Raw genomic sequence first — 16,052 nt, 5'->3', positions numbered from 1 at the left:
GAGGGAGGGCGGACGCTCAGGGGATCCGGCTAGGGGAAGTCCGCCCGCGGGGGACGCGGGGATCCGGGGGACGCTGAGGGGATGGGGGGACACCGAGGGAGGGGGACGAGGAGATGAGGGGACCTGGGAGGCGACGAAGGGGACGCTGAGGAGAGTCCGCGGGGGGAGATCGGAGCATGCCGAGGGGAGCGGGCCGAGGGGGCCGCCGAGGAGATCCGGCGGAGGGAACCGGCCCAGCGGTCCGCAGCCCCAAGCCCTGCCGCGCGCCCCGCCTCACCCGTGGAAACCGCTGCCGGCCGCCCGCCCCGCACCTGCGGCCTGCGGTTCCCGGTTCCCGACCTCGGCCGGCTGCGGGGTGCACCGTCCGGGGACCCCGCCGCGTCCTCCCGCGTCCTTCCCGACTCGCCCCGGGTGCCCGGCGGGAGCGTGTGGTGCGGACACGCAGTGACCTTGCCCGGTGCGGGGCGGCTCTTCCCTTACTCAAGCGCACCCCAGTCCTCCACTCAGGCGGTTGTACCCCAGCCCTCTCCCCACCGGCCGTGTGCACCCCAGCCCTCTCCCCTCTGGGCCGTGTGCACCCCAGCCCTCTCCCCACCAGCCGTGTGCACCCCAGCCCTCTCCCCTCTGGGCGGTGCGCGCCCCAGCCCTCTGCCCTCGGTGCCCTCCGCACTCACCGAGTCTGTCTCTCTCCGCAGGGCGCCGGGCCGCACCCCCGAGCGAGCATGGCGGGCCCCGAGGACGCGACCCCGCGGCGGGGCTGGCTGGTGCTACGCGCGCTGCTGAGGTTCGCCTTCATGGTGGCCAACAACCTGGTGGCCATCCCGTCCTACGTCTGCTACGTGGTCCTGCTGCAGCCGCTGCGCGTGCTGGACCGCCGGCGCTTCTGGCGCCTCGAGGGGCTCATGTACAAGTGGCTGCTCGGCATGGTGGCCTCCTGGGGCTGGTACGCGGGCTACACAGGTGAGCTGGGGCCGTGGTCACATGTGTGCGTGGTGGGGCCTGCCTGGGGGTCATGTATGTGGACAGTTCGGGACTTGCCTATGGTTCATGTGTATGGACAGTGGATCACGTGTGCAGACAGTGGGGCCTGCCTGTGGTTCATGTGTATGGACAGTGGATCACGTGTGCAGACAGTGGGACCTGGCTATGGTTCATGTGTATGGACAGGGGTCATGTGTGCAGACAGTGGGGCCTGCCTATGGTTCATGTGTATGGACAGTGGGTCATGTGTGCAGACAGCGGGGCCTGCCTGCGGGTCATGGGTGTGGACAGTGCAGGGCCTTAGCCTGGGCTGGGGATGCTTTCCTGCATCCCGGTTGGGAAGAGTAGCCTGAAGGTTTGTGCTACCTGGACTGTGCCAACATGCTGTTTTTAGAAGGAAGGCTTCCTCATTGGATACGGTGGCAAATTCCATCAGTGATAGATTTTGGATGTGGCAGGCATTATTTCTTAAAGCTGGTCTGCATGACCCATCGCAGGACCAAGAATGCCCACAGCACTGCCTGGTCTTCCAAGAGAAGATGTGCTGGGGAGACTTAGTCCCTGTCATGGGATTTAGAAAAGCATCTGAGGCAGAGTTGTGCTAAGAGTTTAAGAAGGCTTTTCTCATTTAATATGAAGTGTACTTAGGCCAAGTCCCCCTAACTTGTGTTTGTTTTGTTTTCTAGAGTCTGTATTTTATCTCAGAAATCTGAGAAAATTACATTTAAAAAACTGAAGTTTAGCCAGGTGTGGTGGCGCATGCCTTTAATACCAGCACTGGGGAGGCAGAGGCAGGCGGATCTCTGTGAGTTCGAGGCCAGCCTGGTCTACATAGCGAATTCCAGGACAGCTGGGGCTAGAGGGAGACCCTGTCTCAAAAAGACCAAAAAAACCCCAAAAAACAAAAAACAGCAACAACAAAAAAACCCTGAAGTTATCTATGTTAGGCTAATGATCTCCTGAGTGTCTTTAAGTAGATTTCTGTTTTTGCTTTTAAACTGCATTTTGGGGAGAAGGAACAATACTCTTCTGAAATGGACTTTTCTAGAACTAAGTAGCGCTTATTTTCTATTCAGAAACCTTATATATGCTGAGAACTTACATTTCTGCCAGAAGGTAACTTTATTACATTCCTTGATTTTCTTTCCTCTGTAAAATGAGAACAGTGCAGGAGAGAGTGCGGTGCCCGGCACTTGGGTGATGTGGAGGCTTTCCTAATGGAGATGGGTGGCAGTCAGCAGGCACCTCTGAGGTGCTGCAGCTGCTGGGCCAGAGGCAGCGGTTTAGAGGAGGGGACTCTTAGGACCAGGTGGCACAGTGGCCCTCCATGTCAAGCCCTGTCCCTTTTGCCTGCACAGGCTGTACCTACAGATTTTCTCCATGCACACCAGAAAAGGACTGATGTACATGGGTTTTATGGAGACTGGCAGACTTGTGTGAGATTGTTCTCTGTGGCCCCAGATAAAGGCTCTTCTGGTATTGCCAGGTATTACCCCATAAGGCGGGGGAGTATCCACGCATTGCTGGCTTGGAATGAGCTGTTGAGAGTCCAGTGCTTTCTTTGGATAGGTGAGCTCCTGTCCCTTTGTAGTACCTGCTGGCTGCAGTCCCCTGGGGGCAGGAAAGGAGCAGCTCCTGTCTGTAGTACCAAACCCTCACCTGGACTGTGGGGCTGTCCTAGAGGGCTTTGCTCATTCACTTAGAGCTTTCCCAAATACAGTGTGATGACTGGTGGCTTTATTCTGTTCACAGTGTACTTAATTTTGCTTGTTTTAGAAACAGCTAGTTTTTTCTCCTTAAACACATGAAATAACTGAAATATCTGTGCTGGTATATGATATTTTTTGATGTGTATCAGCCTGATGGGAAAGTAAAAGAAATTGTCACTGACCTTGAGATTATGAGGAGTACACGCTGCTGCCTGAAGTTGCTCACCTACGGCCAGAGCTTGGCAGTGGTGTACTTTTGGTTGCTTGTTTTGTTCTGTTTTTCCTAAGACCAGGTTTTTCCTTATGTATCCATGCCATCCCAGAACTCACAATGTAGCCCTGGCTGGCTTTGAACTCAGAGCATTCCTCCTGCCTCAGGCTTCCAAGTGCTGGGATTACTGGGATGTCCTACTATGCCTGGTTGCAGTAGACTTTTTTTTTTTGGTCTTTTTGAGACAGGGTCTCCCTGTAGCCCTAGCTGGCCTGGAACTCAATGTGTAGACCAGGCTGGTCTTGAACGCAGAGGTCTGCCTGCCTCTGCCTGCCAGAGTGGATTTTTAAGTGTATTTTCCTGGGGCGTCTTCTTGCTTGCTGACTGTAGTACTATGCGGTTTCTTTTGTCTCCAGCTTGGAAAGTGTTCTCAGCTTGACTCTGTATTTTAGTCTCTTTAAACATTTGTCTTCTTCAGGCTACTGCATGTTGACAGTTTGACCAATTTATTCATATTTTAGTGTGTATGTGTTCATTAATTTTCTCATGAGCAGAACACTCGCTTTTGGAGAGTCTAGTTATGGTCTGAGCATAACAAGTTAAGAGATCAAATAAAGTAGGAACAAATTTTGATGAAAGCCAAGTCAGGTTTAAAGCTGTAAACCTGCAGAGGAGTTGGCTAGCTCCTTCTCCTTACATGTTTCATTTCTTTTCTTTGGATCAGCAAGACAGTGAGTGGGTCTTTTTCCCTTTTCTCTATTTTTTTTTAAAATTTTTTTATTATTTTTATTTTTTCTGTGTATGCATGTATTGCCTGCATATAGATGAGTGCACCCGTGTCATGCAATGCCCGCAGAGGACAGAAGAGGCCGTTGGATCCCCTGGAACTGGAGTTATGGACAGTTGTGAGCTGCCATGTGGGTGCTGGGATTCAAACCCAGGTCTTTTGCAAGAATAGCTAGTGTTCCTAACTGCTGAGCCATCTCTCCAGGCCTGTTTTTGTTTTGTTTTTTTTAAAAAACACACCTGCCTCCACACCCCACCCCTTTCTCTATTTTTAAGATTCACAGTTGGAAAACTTAACATTGTCAAATGTTCTGCTCAACAGATCTAGATCTGCTCAGTAGCCTGGTGGTAGAGCACTTACCTAATATGCACAAATATCTGTGATCCCTGACATCATAAATAAACAAGTGGGTTCCTTCTAGGTGTTCAGGAAGATTTTTAGTTCTGTGAAGAGGCAAATGTAATAAAAATAGTGAGTCCTTCAAACGCAAATCTTCCTTGGGTTTTGGAGATCCTTTTATTCATGCGCCTGCTCTTTGATCACACTAGCAGATCTAGTATGTTCTTGTTTAGAATAAAAATTGCCAAACTTTGTGGAAAACCCACTTAAGAGGGAGGTGAAAATTGAACATTTTTATAGAATATCAGTTTTTCAAATTGTAATATTTCAGTGTAAGACAAGTTGATTACTCAGCCAAAGACTTGATGACGATGAGCCACTCTACCCTGCCCCATATGATAGCCACTAGCTACATGCGACTGCTTAAGTTTAAATGAATTAAAACATTAGGAAGTTGAAATTCCGTTTGGTCACACTTCAGCTCTCAGTACTAGGTAGTTTAGGGGCCGCTGCGCTGGCTAGTGCAGAGATAAAACACTTCTGTCCATACTGAGACATTGCATATTGGAGAAAAGGTTTATTCTGCTCAGATGTTTTGAAGGCAATCCCAAGCAGATAGTAACTTAACCAGTGATCTGCCTCATGCATTATTTGCACCTGGAGTAAATAAGCCCACCCTCCCCCTCCCAGTTTAATGAAGACTGGTGGATTTCAGAGAGATTGTATACAAAACGTGCTTACTTAAAGTAGTTTATTTTGATTTTGGTCACTTATTTTGATAAAGTCATTGTTTAACGTTATATTTAAAGTCTCAGTACCTTAAACAGTTTAAAGCTATTCATTGTAAGTGGAAGCTCCGGAATTTCTATATGGTATTGAGAATCTTTGAGCCAGAGTCTGGCTGGCAGGGGTTTGGGGTCCCAGGGGACTTGCCGCAAAGCCAGTTTTGCTTTGCAAATTCTGTTTTCCTTAGATTGGGTATTTATTTGGACTGGCTTTAGGGAAGGCTGATGCAGATTAGGCTTAGCTTCCTCCTGCTCTGCAGCCACAATGTCTGTGTGTTCATCCTCGTGGGTTATCTGCTATTTGGTAGAATTCTACTTTTGTTTTGGGGATAAAGTTTTGTTATATTAGAAAAATTAATGTTTAGGTATTATGTCTGACTTTGAAATTCTAGAGAAAGTTTTTAAAAATATACCTTCTAGAGCAATATTTTTCAACCTTTGAGTCATATAACCAATTTAGTATATCGGGATGAACATTCTCAGAAAGTAAAATTGAATAGAATTAAGTAGAAAAAGATCAGAAGTACGTATCTGTGTCGAATGGTGCTGCAGATAGATTGTGTGTGTGTGTGTGCGCGCGCGCGCGCGTGTGTTTACTGTGAATGCAGGTAACATTTGAAAGGCATTATGCTAATGGGAAGAACATTATCACTGAGTCAGTGATATGATCCAGCTTTAAAATCTCTGCTCACTAGAGGGGTAAGATACTTACCTACATCCTGCCCACAGGATTTTCTTTATAATCTAGAGCCTAATTTGTTGCCTGATACTCACAGGGTGCTTGGTAAGAGTATTTGTTTGTTTATTTGAGTATCCCAGATTTGCCCACAACTCACTGTGTAGCTGAGGCTGGTCTCCAACTCCTGATCCTTCTGCCTCCAGCTCCCAAATGCTCAGATTATGGGTGTGTGCCACCCCATAGGGACTGTTTTTTGTTGGATATTGAGCCAAGGGCCACACACATGCAAGGCCAAGCCTTCTAATCTTGAGTTACACCCCCCAGCATAGGTTAATCTCTTTCTTGAGTAATCTCCTTTCTTTCCTGAAAGAAAAGTAGATTCTTTCATGCCTTCCTGAAAGGTCTGCTATCATGATAGTTGCAGGCTATAAAATATGAACCCTGAACCAGATCATATGAAATAGGTATTTGTTCATTTATAGGCTTTTATTGAGTTTGTACTATGTGTAGGAACAGGTACCTTGGAAGTATTAAGATGGACAAGACAAATGCTTTGGTATGGTGACTGTACCAATAAGAAACACACACACACACACACACACACACACACACACACACACACACACACACACACACACACATTGGTCTTTTTGAGACCAATTAGTCTTTCTGTAGCCCCAGATGGCCTGGAACTCACTATGTAGACCAGACTGGCCTTGAACTCAGAGAGAAAAAAGAGATCCCCATGCCTTTGCCTCCCAAGTGCTGGGATTAAAGACGTGGACTACCACACTCGGCCAGGAACATATATTGAGTAATGCTCCTCTGTTAGAAATGTACTGTGATGTGAATGAGGAGTGGGTCCTGATCCTGCCGCAGTAGTAGGAAGTGAGAGGGAATGCATAGGGCACTTAGGGGAGAGACTGGCTTAACTTCCTGGTTTTTGTGGGGTTCCCTACCACATTAGGGAAATCTTTCTCAAAGGGTTGTCTAATTCTATCATCAGTAATTATAACAGATTTAAAACGTTTGAATAGTGTCAGTTTGAAATTTGTATCTTTGTGGCAGTAATATTAGCTAATACTTGTTGAAATATTGTCAAGTGGAGTTCTGAGTGCTTCCCTTTAATGCTTGTCGTTTTGCCTCAGTGCCTCCCTACTCAGTCACTTCATTCTTAACAATAGTTCTATCAGTTTGGTAGTATTATTATCCTCTCTTCTTCTGTCACTGATGTTAAAATTAAAACAGAAATTTTGCAGTTACTTCTGAAGCGTTAACTGAATTGATGTTGCTGCAGTTTTTGTATTTAAAGAGCCAATATTGATCTCTAGATCATGTTCCTAGAGTGTTTCTTAAGCTTTACTACCCTCTATGCCCTTCTGTTTCAAAGGCATGAGATCTCTTTCTGAAATAAAAAACATAAACACTCTAACATCTGAAAGCAATATCACAACTGTGGATTTCTGTAAGAAACTAAAAAAATTATCGCTTTAATTTATAGTGTATCAGAACTTTCATAAAATCCCACTTCCTTTTGGATATATTTGTCATATATGAGATATATATACACACACTTTAGGTCTTTAACTGTGTTGCCTATTCATTGCTTTCTTGTTCAGATACTTAGGAAGTTTTGAATTTTTGTCTTACTACATAGTAATGTTCTTAGTTCTCTATAATAGCTGACGAACAAAGACAAGATTCTTTTCGGCTTTTCTCTTCCCCTTTCCCATCTCCATCGCTCAATTTCAGTCAGTCGTACCTGCTCACAGTAGTATACACATTTATGCTATTATGTTTGCTTAAATTTCTACTACTTTGACTTGTGGGCTTTAAGGCTATTTTATTGGCTCTCAACTGTTAGTTATCAAAGTACTCAGTAAGTTTATATCTTTGCCCTTGCTTTTTCTCCTCCAAATTTGTTACTTACTGTTTTAGCCTATAGTTATGTTTTATGTTCTTTTTGTCTTTTTTTTTTTTAATTTTATGTGTATGAGTGTATTGCCTGCATGTAGTGAGTGCACCCGTGTGATGCCGTGGAGGTCAGAAGAGGGCTTCAGATTCCCCTCGAACTGGAGTTAGGGATGGTTCATAGCCTCCATGTGGGTGCTGGGAATCGAACCCGGGTCCTGCAAGAGCAGTCGGTGTCTTAACCACTGAGCCATCGTCTCTCCAGCCCCTATTTTTTTCATCTTTATCTTCATCTGTTTTTTGTCTTAATTCTTGAGTTAAACTTATTTAATGGTCACCCAGGTATTTCTGTGGAGTTTTTTTCTAGTTGTTATTTGGTTGACAGAATTTCATCCTCTAGTGTGGATTGAGCTTTCCAAACCGGAAAACCCAATATTTGAAATGCTCCAAAATCTAAAAATCAGACAAGATGCTATAGTGGAAGCATCTCACTTGACCTCACGTGATCGGTCACAGTCAGAATATAGGTACACTAAAATACTTCGTAAAATCACCTTCCGGCTAAGTATGTAATGTATATGTGAGACAGATGACTTTCCTGTTTACACTGAGTCCCATCCCCCCTAATCTCATAGTGTATGTGCACATATTCTAAAATCCAAAAAAATATCTGAAATCTGACCTCTTCTGGTTCCAGGCATTTCAAATAAGTTATAATCAACCTGTAGCAAGCTTGGTGATTTCTGTCTCATTTTAAATTTTATAATTAAAAAATAATAAGCTGGTGTGGTGGTACACACCTTTAATCTCAGCGCTCAGGAGGCAGAGGCATGTGGATCTCTGTGAGATGGAGGCCAGCCTGGTCTATATGGCAAGTCCCAGGCCAGCTGGAGCGACAGGGAGACCCTGTCTCAAAAAAACAAAAAATAAATTCAAAAATATTATTAGGTATTTAAAAAAAAAAAACAACAACAACAACTTTAGGGACTGGCAAGATGGTTCAGTGGCCAAAAAATTTGCTGCACAAGCTTGATGACCTGAGTTCAATCACTGGAACTTATGGGAGAAGGAGAGAACCAGCTCCCAAAAGTTGTCCTCTGACCTCCACAGGGGTGCTATGGCACATGTGCACCCCCCACCTAATGAGAGTAAAACAGAACAAAAAAAGAAGTAAAAGGTTAGTTATGATGCTTCCTCAAGGGTTAGTAGATTTGATAAAATTTGGCTAGCAAAACACTTTTAAAAATTCATTACTCATGAAGAGACCTTATAAAGGGGCTAGGGAGATGGTTCGGTGGGTAAGATGCTTGCTGTACAAGTGGAGCATGGACACAAGGAATCCCTGCAGCAGGCTGACTAGGCACGCCAGCCAGAAGGTGAGAGACCCTGCCTCAATTTGTAAGATGGAGCGTGTTCAAGGAAGACACTTTCATTACCTCCAGGTTACACACACACACCCGTGTGCACATGTTCATATGTGCCCATAGATACATGCATCCACACACAGGAATATACATATGTCACACACATGCAGAAAAAGTAAGTTTATGAATCATGTGTGTAATAAGATACTATTAATTAGAAGCCTGCCTATGCTATAATTAGAAGCTTGCATTATTTGGTATTTAAGGGGTAAAACATTTGTAATTTAAGTATCAAGATGGTTCTAGCAGGGTAGCATTTAAGAGGTGGAGACAAGCCTGGGCCCAGTGGGGAGACCGTATTCCAAAGCAAGATGTTTCTGAGTCATCCAAAGATAAAACTGTGTTCATTGTAGTTTTTGTGTTACACGTATTCATATTTAAATTGGAATATAAATCACATATCATAAAATTCACCATCTACCAGTGTACAGTTGAGTGGTTTTTGTATGATCACATACTTACATATTCATCACCACTGTCTAATCCCAGAGCATTTCATCACCTTTAGAGGAAATTCCAAACCTGTTAGCTCACATTATTTCTTCCTTTCAGCTGTTGGCAGCCACCAGTTTGATGTGATCTTTTGTGGCTTATACTTAGCATATTTCAGTGTTTACATATATTATAACATATATCATTTCTTCTGCTTTTGTATAGCTGAGTAATATTCCATTGTATGATAGGACCACATTTTGTTTACATGTTTACCAGCCGATGAATGTTTGGTTGCTTTCATGGGTTGGTTGTTCTGATAATGCTGCTGTGAATATTCACATGCAAGTTTTGTACTGACATGTGTTTTCAATTCTCTTGAACCTAGGAGTCAAATTTCTGGATCATGTGATAATTCTATGTTTAACTTTGAGAAGCTGCCAAACTGTTTTCCATAACAGCTGTCCCCTTGTACATCCTCCTCAGCAGTGTGGAGGGTTCCAGTTTTTGTACCCTTGTCCACCTTTTCTGGGGTTTTGTTGTTTGTTTTGGGTTTTAATTCTAGCCATTCAGGTGCCTGTGAAGTGGCATCTCATTGCGGTTTAGAGTTGATTCCCTTAATGACTAATGATCTTTTCATGTACCTACTGTCCATTTGAATGTCTTCTTTGGGGAAATGTCTCATGATACCATTTTTTTTTTTTTTTCAGAGCTGAGGACCAAACCCAGGGCCTTGTGCTTGCTAGGCAAGCCTCTACTACTGAGCTAAATCCCCAACCCCTCATGATACCATTTTTAAGTGAATTTTAAAATGAATTCTTAATCTTTTGAAGGTGGAGTTATGTAAAGACTTAAGGCTTTTTGCCTCTCCACAGCTTCTATGTTGGAGTTTGGTCCTCAGAGTTAGTATTGGTCCTTAGGGTAAGTACATTTAAGAGATAGTACTGAGCAGATATGGTGGTGCACGCCTTTAATCCCAGCACTTGGGAGACAGAGGCAGGCAGATCTCTGAGATTAAGGCCAGCCTGGTCTACATAGTGAATTCCAGGCCAGCTGGAGCTACAGGCTAGACCCTGTGTCAAAAAACAAAAACAAACAAACAGAAGATGTTATGAGAGGGAGGTCCTTAGGTGAAATTTGGGAAAGCCCTCAAAAGAGGCTTATATTTCTTGTGGGACTCTGATAGTTTTCTGAGAGGATTGTCATGGAAACCTGAGCCTGGCCCACTCAGTCTCTCTTGGACATCCTGTTTGCTTAAGTGATTGCTTGATCCTGCCATTGCAGTGTGCCATGAGGTGACACATCTAAGGTAGAGAGACTTGCCTGTACCCCTGCCACTTGAACCTTCTGCCTCCAAAAGGGTGAGCAAAGTAAGCCTCTTTTCTTTATAAAGTTAGCCTGTCTCAGGTATTTTGTTATACTGATACAAAACTCATACACATTATAAGAAAATTTCTGAATTCTGTATACCTTTTTTCATTGTTTTATTGTACTTGTTTATTTTTATTTTATGTGCTTTGCCTGCATGTAACATGTAGTGCAGCACATGTGTATAATGCTTGTGGAGGCCAGAAGACAGCATCAGATCCCCTAGACTAAAGTCATTGATGGTTGTCAGCTGCCATGTGGGTGCTGGGAACTGAACCCTGGTCCTCTACAAGAGCAGCCAGTGGCCATCTCTCCAGCCCCAACCTTGTATTTTTAATATAAGAAATCATGACTATGGGGCTGGAGAGAGAGCTCTTGCAGAGGACCTGGGTTTGATTACCAGCACCCACATGGCAGCTAACAACTGTCTGTAACTCCAGTTCCAGGAGATCTGATGTCTTCTTCTGATCTCCATGGGCATTGCACAACATGGATGTACTTACATGCAGGCAATACCGTCATACACATAAAAGGAAAAATAATAAAAATTTTTTAAAAATTCATGATCCAAGGTCATGAAAATTTATACCTATTTTTTTCTGAAAAGAATTTAGCTTTTTTATTCAGTTTTGTGATCCATTTTGAGTTAATTTTCTTTTTGTTTTTTTTTTTTTTTTTTTTTTTTTTGAGAAAGGTTCTCCTGTAGCCACAGCTGACCTGGAACTCACTATGTAGACCAGGCTGACCTGGAACTCACAGAGATCCAACTGCCTCTGCCTCCCGAGTGCTAGGTGTGTAACCATGCCCAGCTTATTTTTCTATATCATTGAATTAATTTTTCTATATCAATGAAGGTCCTAAGCTGCATTCTTCTGTTTTGTTTCTCTCTCTCTCTCTCTGATGTATAAATGGTATGCATGAATATATGTATCCATGTTTGCATTGTGGGGATTCATGTGTCATGATTGCTTGCTACTTTATTTACTGAGGCCGAGCCTCCAGCTGAACTGGAGCTCTCTGACTCAACTAGTCTAGCCAGCCAGCTTGTTCCAGGAATCTTGTTTCTACCTCCCAAGAGAGCTGGGATTACTGGGGTGGTCTACCAAATCTACCTGGGTATTGTATGTGTGCTGGGCATCTGAATTCCTGTCCTCGTGCTTGCATGATAAACACTTTATCTACTGAGCCGTTTTCCAAGTCCCCAGACCTCATTCTTTTTTGTATAAATGTGTAGTTATCCTTCATCATTTGCTGAAAAGAATATTATTTCCCTACAATGAATGAGAGACTGAATTGAGCAGCCCTTTTTAAGCTTAAATAATCACCTTAATGAATGATCTGGGTGTCCTTATGAAGAATCAGTTGGCCATAGAGATAGAGATTTACTTCTGGACTCTGTTCTGTGATTCTGTATCTTTCTTAATGCCACTCTGTCTTGATTGCTGTAGCTTTGTAGTTAAGTTTGCAATGTTAAATATATTTTGCTGTGTTTTAATTCTTTAAAATCTCATGATCCTGCTGGGTATGGTAGTACATGCTTAGTATCCTAGCATTCAGGAGGTGGAAGCTGGAGGCCAATCTGGGTTTCATGTTGAGAACCTGTCAAAACCAAAACCAAAATATCATGATCCTTTTTCTTATGTGTTAATAGTGAGGCTAGTTCACTATTTAGAAATTCTAATTTTGAACTGTTTGGATTTCGAAGTGTTTGCTGAGTTAGAACAGTGTTTTGGGGGTAATTTATATATATATATATATATTTGGGTTAAATGACCTCTTATCTCTATACTAAGAAAATATTTACTAGTTAGGTATGTGTTTCACTAGAAATTGTCTTAGACATACTGTTAATACTTTCTCAAGAAACAGAACATCAGCCATGGAGTGTCCTGTGTAATTATCCATTACATGCTTATTGATAATTTACTACCTATTAGCAAAGTTATTGATTAGTAAAATACTAGGCCTGAAACGTGATTTAATTTTTAGCCTTAATTTAACTTACTATTGTGTATATATGAAGGTACACATGTGGCATGGCATGTGTGTGTGTAGGTTATTATTTTTTTATTATTATTTTAAAAACAAGCAAGTAAAGTTTATCAAGTAAAGAAATAGCTCCTGCAGCCAGAGGACTTGAAGAGGCATGCCCTTAGAGGACAGATTTGTGGAGTGGGTCCTCTCCTTTCACTTTTCTTGGGGGAGGGGTTGAGACAGGGTCTCCCTGTAGCCCCAGCTGGCCTGGAACTCACTATGTAGACCAGATTGGCCTTGAACTCACAGAGATCCGCCTGCTTCTGCCTTCCAAGTTCTGGGATTAAAGCACATGCCTGGCTCATTCTTTCTTTTAAGTAGGTTCCAGGGATTGAACACAAGTCATCAGGCCTATGTGGCAAGTGCTTTTACCCATAGAGCCATTTTGCCAGCTTGATTTAGATTAATTTCTACTAAAAAGATGTTTGGGGTTGTTTTTATTTTGATGGACGGGTTTGGGAATAGTTCATTGTGAACTCTGTTCAAAATGTACCTGTGGAAAAATGGAGATCTGGATACATATATTCAGCTATTTCATGGTTTCATCTTTAAAGCTAATGGGGTTCTTACAGACAGCAAAGTTAACTGGAAGTAAATTCATATGATAAAATGAAGTATGTGTTTCATGCATAAGGAATAAAGATGGCATTTGGAACATGGGACAATTTGTATTTGTGGTGTAGAGTTAGTTTTTGCATATGAGAGACTGAATTGAGCAGCCCTTTTTAAGCTTAAATAATCACCTTAAGGCTCTGATACTTGATATTAGAAATATTGATTATAAATATCATTTATATGCAATGTCTATTATAAGTAATAAATGTTAATAAGTAGAAGGGATAATATAATGTATTGACGGGAAAAAACATTGTCTTGAGTTAGTATGAGTTTAGGTCCTGCCGCGCACACTTGCTAGTTATATAATTGAACTAGTTGGTTTATTTCTCTAAGCCTGAGTTTGATCATCTGTGAAAATGGGTTGTGATATTTATGAAGCTTGAATATACAGTGAATAACATCATGTTTATGTTCTGTTAACAACTTTCATTATTACTAACTGTATTTAAGATGGCCCATGATAACCTTTTCCAGAAAGACAGGTCTAAGCAAAGTTTTGAAAATCTATTTGAGGTGTTGGAAAGATGGCTTCATGGTTAAGAGCAATGGCTGCTCTTAATAAAAGGACCTGTGTTTGCTTCCCAGCACCCACATGGTATCTAACAGCCATCCATAGCTCCAGTTCCAGTAGACCCTCTTCTGCCTCCACAGGCATTGTTTGATAAAGGTGCACTTACATACGTGTAGGCTGAACACGCATATACATAAAATAAAAATAATAAATAAAAAATTTTAAATCTATTTGAGAATACTCAAACTTGGCTAACAGCATGTATAGCTTAACAGAGCTCTTACTTTAGGTCAATCAATAAAATAAGCTATAGTCTATTGACTAATTAAATTTATATTTATATATTCTGAAATACTTAAAGGCACTTTATGTTTAACTATCCTCTAATTAATTCATTCGCCTGTTCTAACATGAGATCCTGGAATGCCTGTTCTGTGTCACACATTGTACTGTGACGGGGAGGATGATGGCAGCAGTTTCTGCTCTTGATATACACGCTATTTCAGGAGACAGCAACAGTTAAAATAACCGGTTAATCACAGCCGTGAAAAGGTGCTCTGAAGACAGGTAGAGGTGTTATGAGTGTTGTAAAGGACAGAATCCAACTTTGTGGAATCAGGGAGGAACAGCCCCAGGAATGAGCAGGAACTGGCCAGGTGGACCCCAGAGGAGGACGTGTACAGAGGCAGAAAAGACCAGCTCCCACCGTGGAGGAGGGGGAGTGGGGCAGTGGTGGGGAGCTGGAGAAGCCAGGCCCTTCGCGGCCTTGAAGTGCATATTAAGGATTCTGAAGTTTATCTTAGGAAACTGGAAGGATTTTAAGGGAATAATGAAATGGGATTCTTCTAATTCTGTACTCTGCTTGCTTTGTAGGAATGGACTAGAGAGAAAGGAAGTGTGGGATGGTATGGGGCTCTCTGGAAGATTCTTGCCTTATGCACATGGAAGAGATAGTTGATTGGTGATTGCGATGGAGCTGGAAAGATGGGAACTAAGTGCAGAGTTTTTTAAAAAAAAAATTTTTAGCGGGGCGTGGTGGCGTACGCCTTTAGTCCCAGCACTTGGGAGGTGGAGGCAGGCGGATCTCTGTGAGTTCAAGGCCAGCCTGGTCTATATAGTGAGTTCCAGGACAGCTGGGGCTACAGGGAGACCCTGTCTCAAAAAGACAAAAAGAAAAAAAAAATTTTTTTTTTAATTTTTATTTTATGTGTATGAGTGTATTGCCTGCATGTATGTGAGTGCACCGTGTCATGCAATGCCACAGAGGTCAGAAGAGGGCATCGGATTCCCCTGGAACTGGAGTTAAGGATGGTTCATAGCCACCATGTGAGTGCTGGGAATCAAACCTGACTCCTCTGTAAGAACAGTCAGTGCTCTTAACTGCTGAGCCATCTCTCCAGTCCCATAATTGGAGAGGTTTTTTTGGTGAAAAAAAAAATCTGTATTTAGAATTAGACTACTGGACTGCTTAGATGATCCCAATTTTGCTGGCAGCATCTAAAGCATTGTAATCAGGAGCCACACAAACATAGGCCTTCTTCTGAGTTGGAGAGAAAATTGTCAGAATACAGGAGTTTGGCTGTGGAGGGTGCAGTAGAGGGACAGGTGACAGGGATGCTTTGGAGGGTTCTGGTGGGAGCAGCTGTGTAGATGGGGGAAGCCCAGAGAAGGGGCCATGAAAGGAAGATTTTAAAACTAGAGCAGAGTGTCTGGTGGAGCAATGGCATGTAGACATAGTTGTGCACTTTGGAACTCAGAAAGAAAACTGAGCTAGAGACTGGAATTGGAAAATTACCAATAGTATTTAAAGCTGTGGAGCTGGGTTGGATCAGCTAGGGACACTCTTAAGTACTGGGGGATGAGAGGCCCAGGACCAGCCTCCCAGGAGGTGCCAGCACCTAGAGGCTGGGGAGGCTGGTGGCAGGAGCCACTGGAGCAGCAGGAGAAGGAATGCCTCCTGCCTCACGAGTGCAGTGTCTGAAGCATGCCTGTGCAGGGTAGGAGAGGAACTGCTTCATGCTGCTGCCGTTCTCCCTTTGTTAGATGAGAGCTCACGTTGCATTTGGCAAGAACAGCTTCATTGAGGTGGTAGAATTGGAAAGCAGATTGCACTGTGTTGCAGATGAGTCATGAATGGGATAAAATGGAAACCAGAAGTTTGGCTGTGAAGCTGCAGAGGGTTACAGAGTTAAGAGAAGGCACCTTTAACTTCTCATTTTCAAGATGGAAAGTTCTGTGTCTTGTCCAGCTTTGGGTTGTCCAC

The 16,052-nt window shown here is 43.1% G+C and overlaps 1 protein-coding gene across 1 annotated transcript in view; it reads left to right on the top strand.

The window, feature by feature from the left end:
• The first annotated feature begins 688 nt into the window (after positions 1-688).
• The window catches only part of Lpgat1 (lysophosphatidylglycerol acyltransferase 1), a 75,560-nt gene continuing 60,196 nt past the window's right edge, over positions 689-16,052 (top strand). Inside the window, exon 1 of the mRNA XM_008824866.3 lies at positions 689-960. Within this exon, the coding sequence (XP_008823088.3) occupies positions 723-960 (238 nt within the window). The 5' untranslated portion in view covers positions 689-722. The remainder of the gene's footprint in view (positions 961-16,052) is intronic.

Source organism: Nannospalax galili, unplaced genomic scaffold (assembly GCF_000622305.1).
Source record: "Nannospalax galili isolate Female #2095 unplaced genomic scaffold, S.galili_v1.0 scaffold648, whole genome shotgun sequence".
NCBI classification, from domain to species: Eukaryota; Metazoa; Chordata; class Mammalia; order Rodentia; family Spalacidae; genus Nannospalax; species Nannospalax galili.
This window is presented reverse-complemented; position numbering and strand designations above follow the sequence as displayed.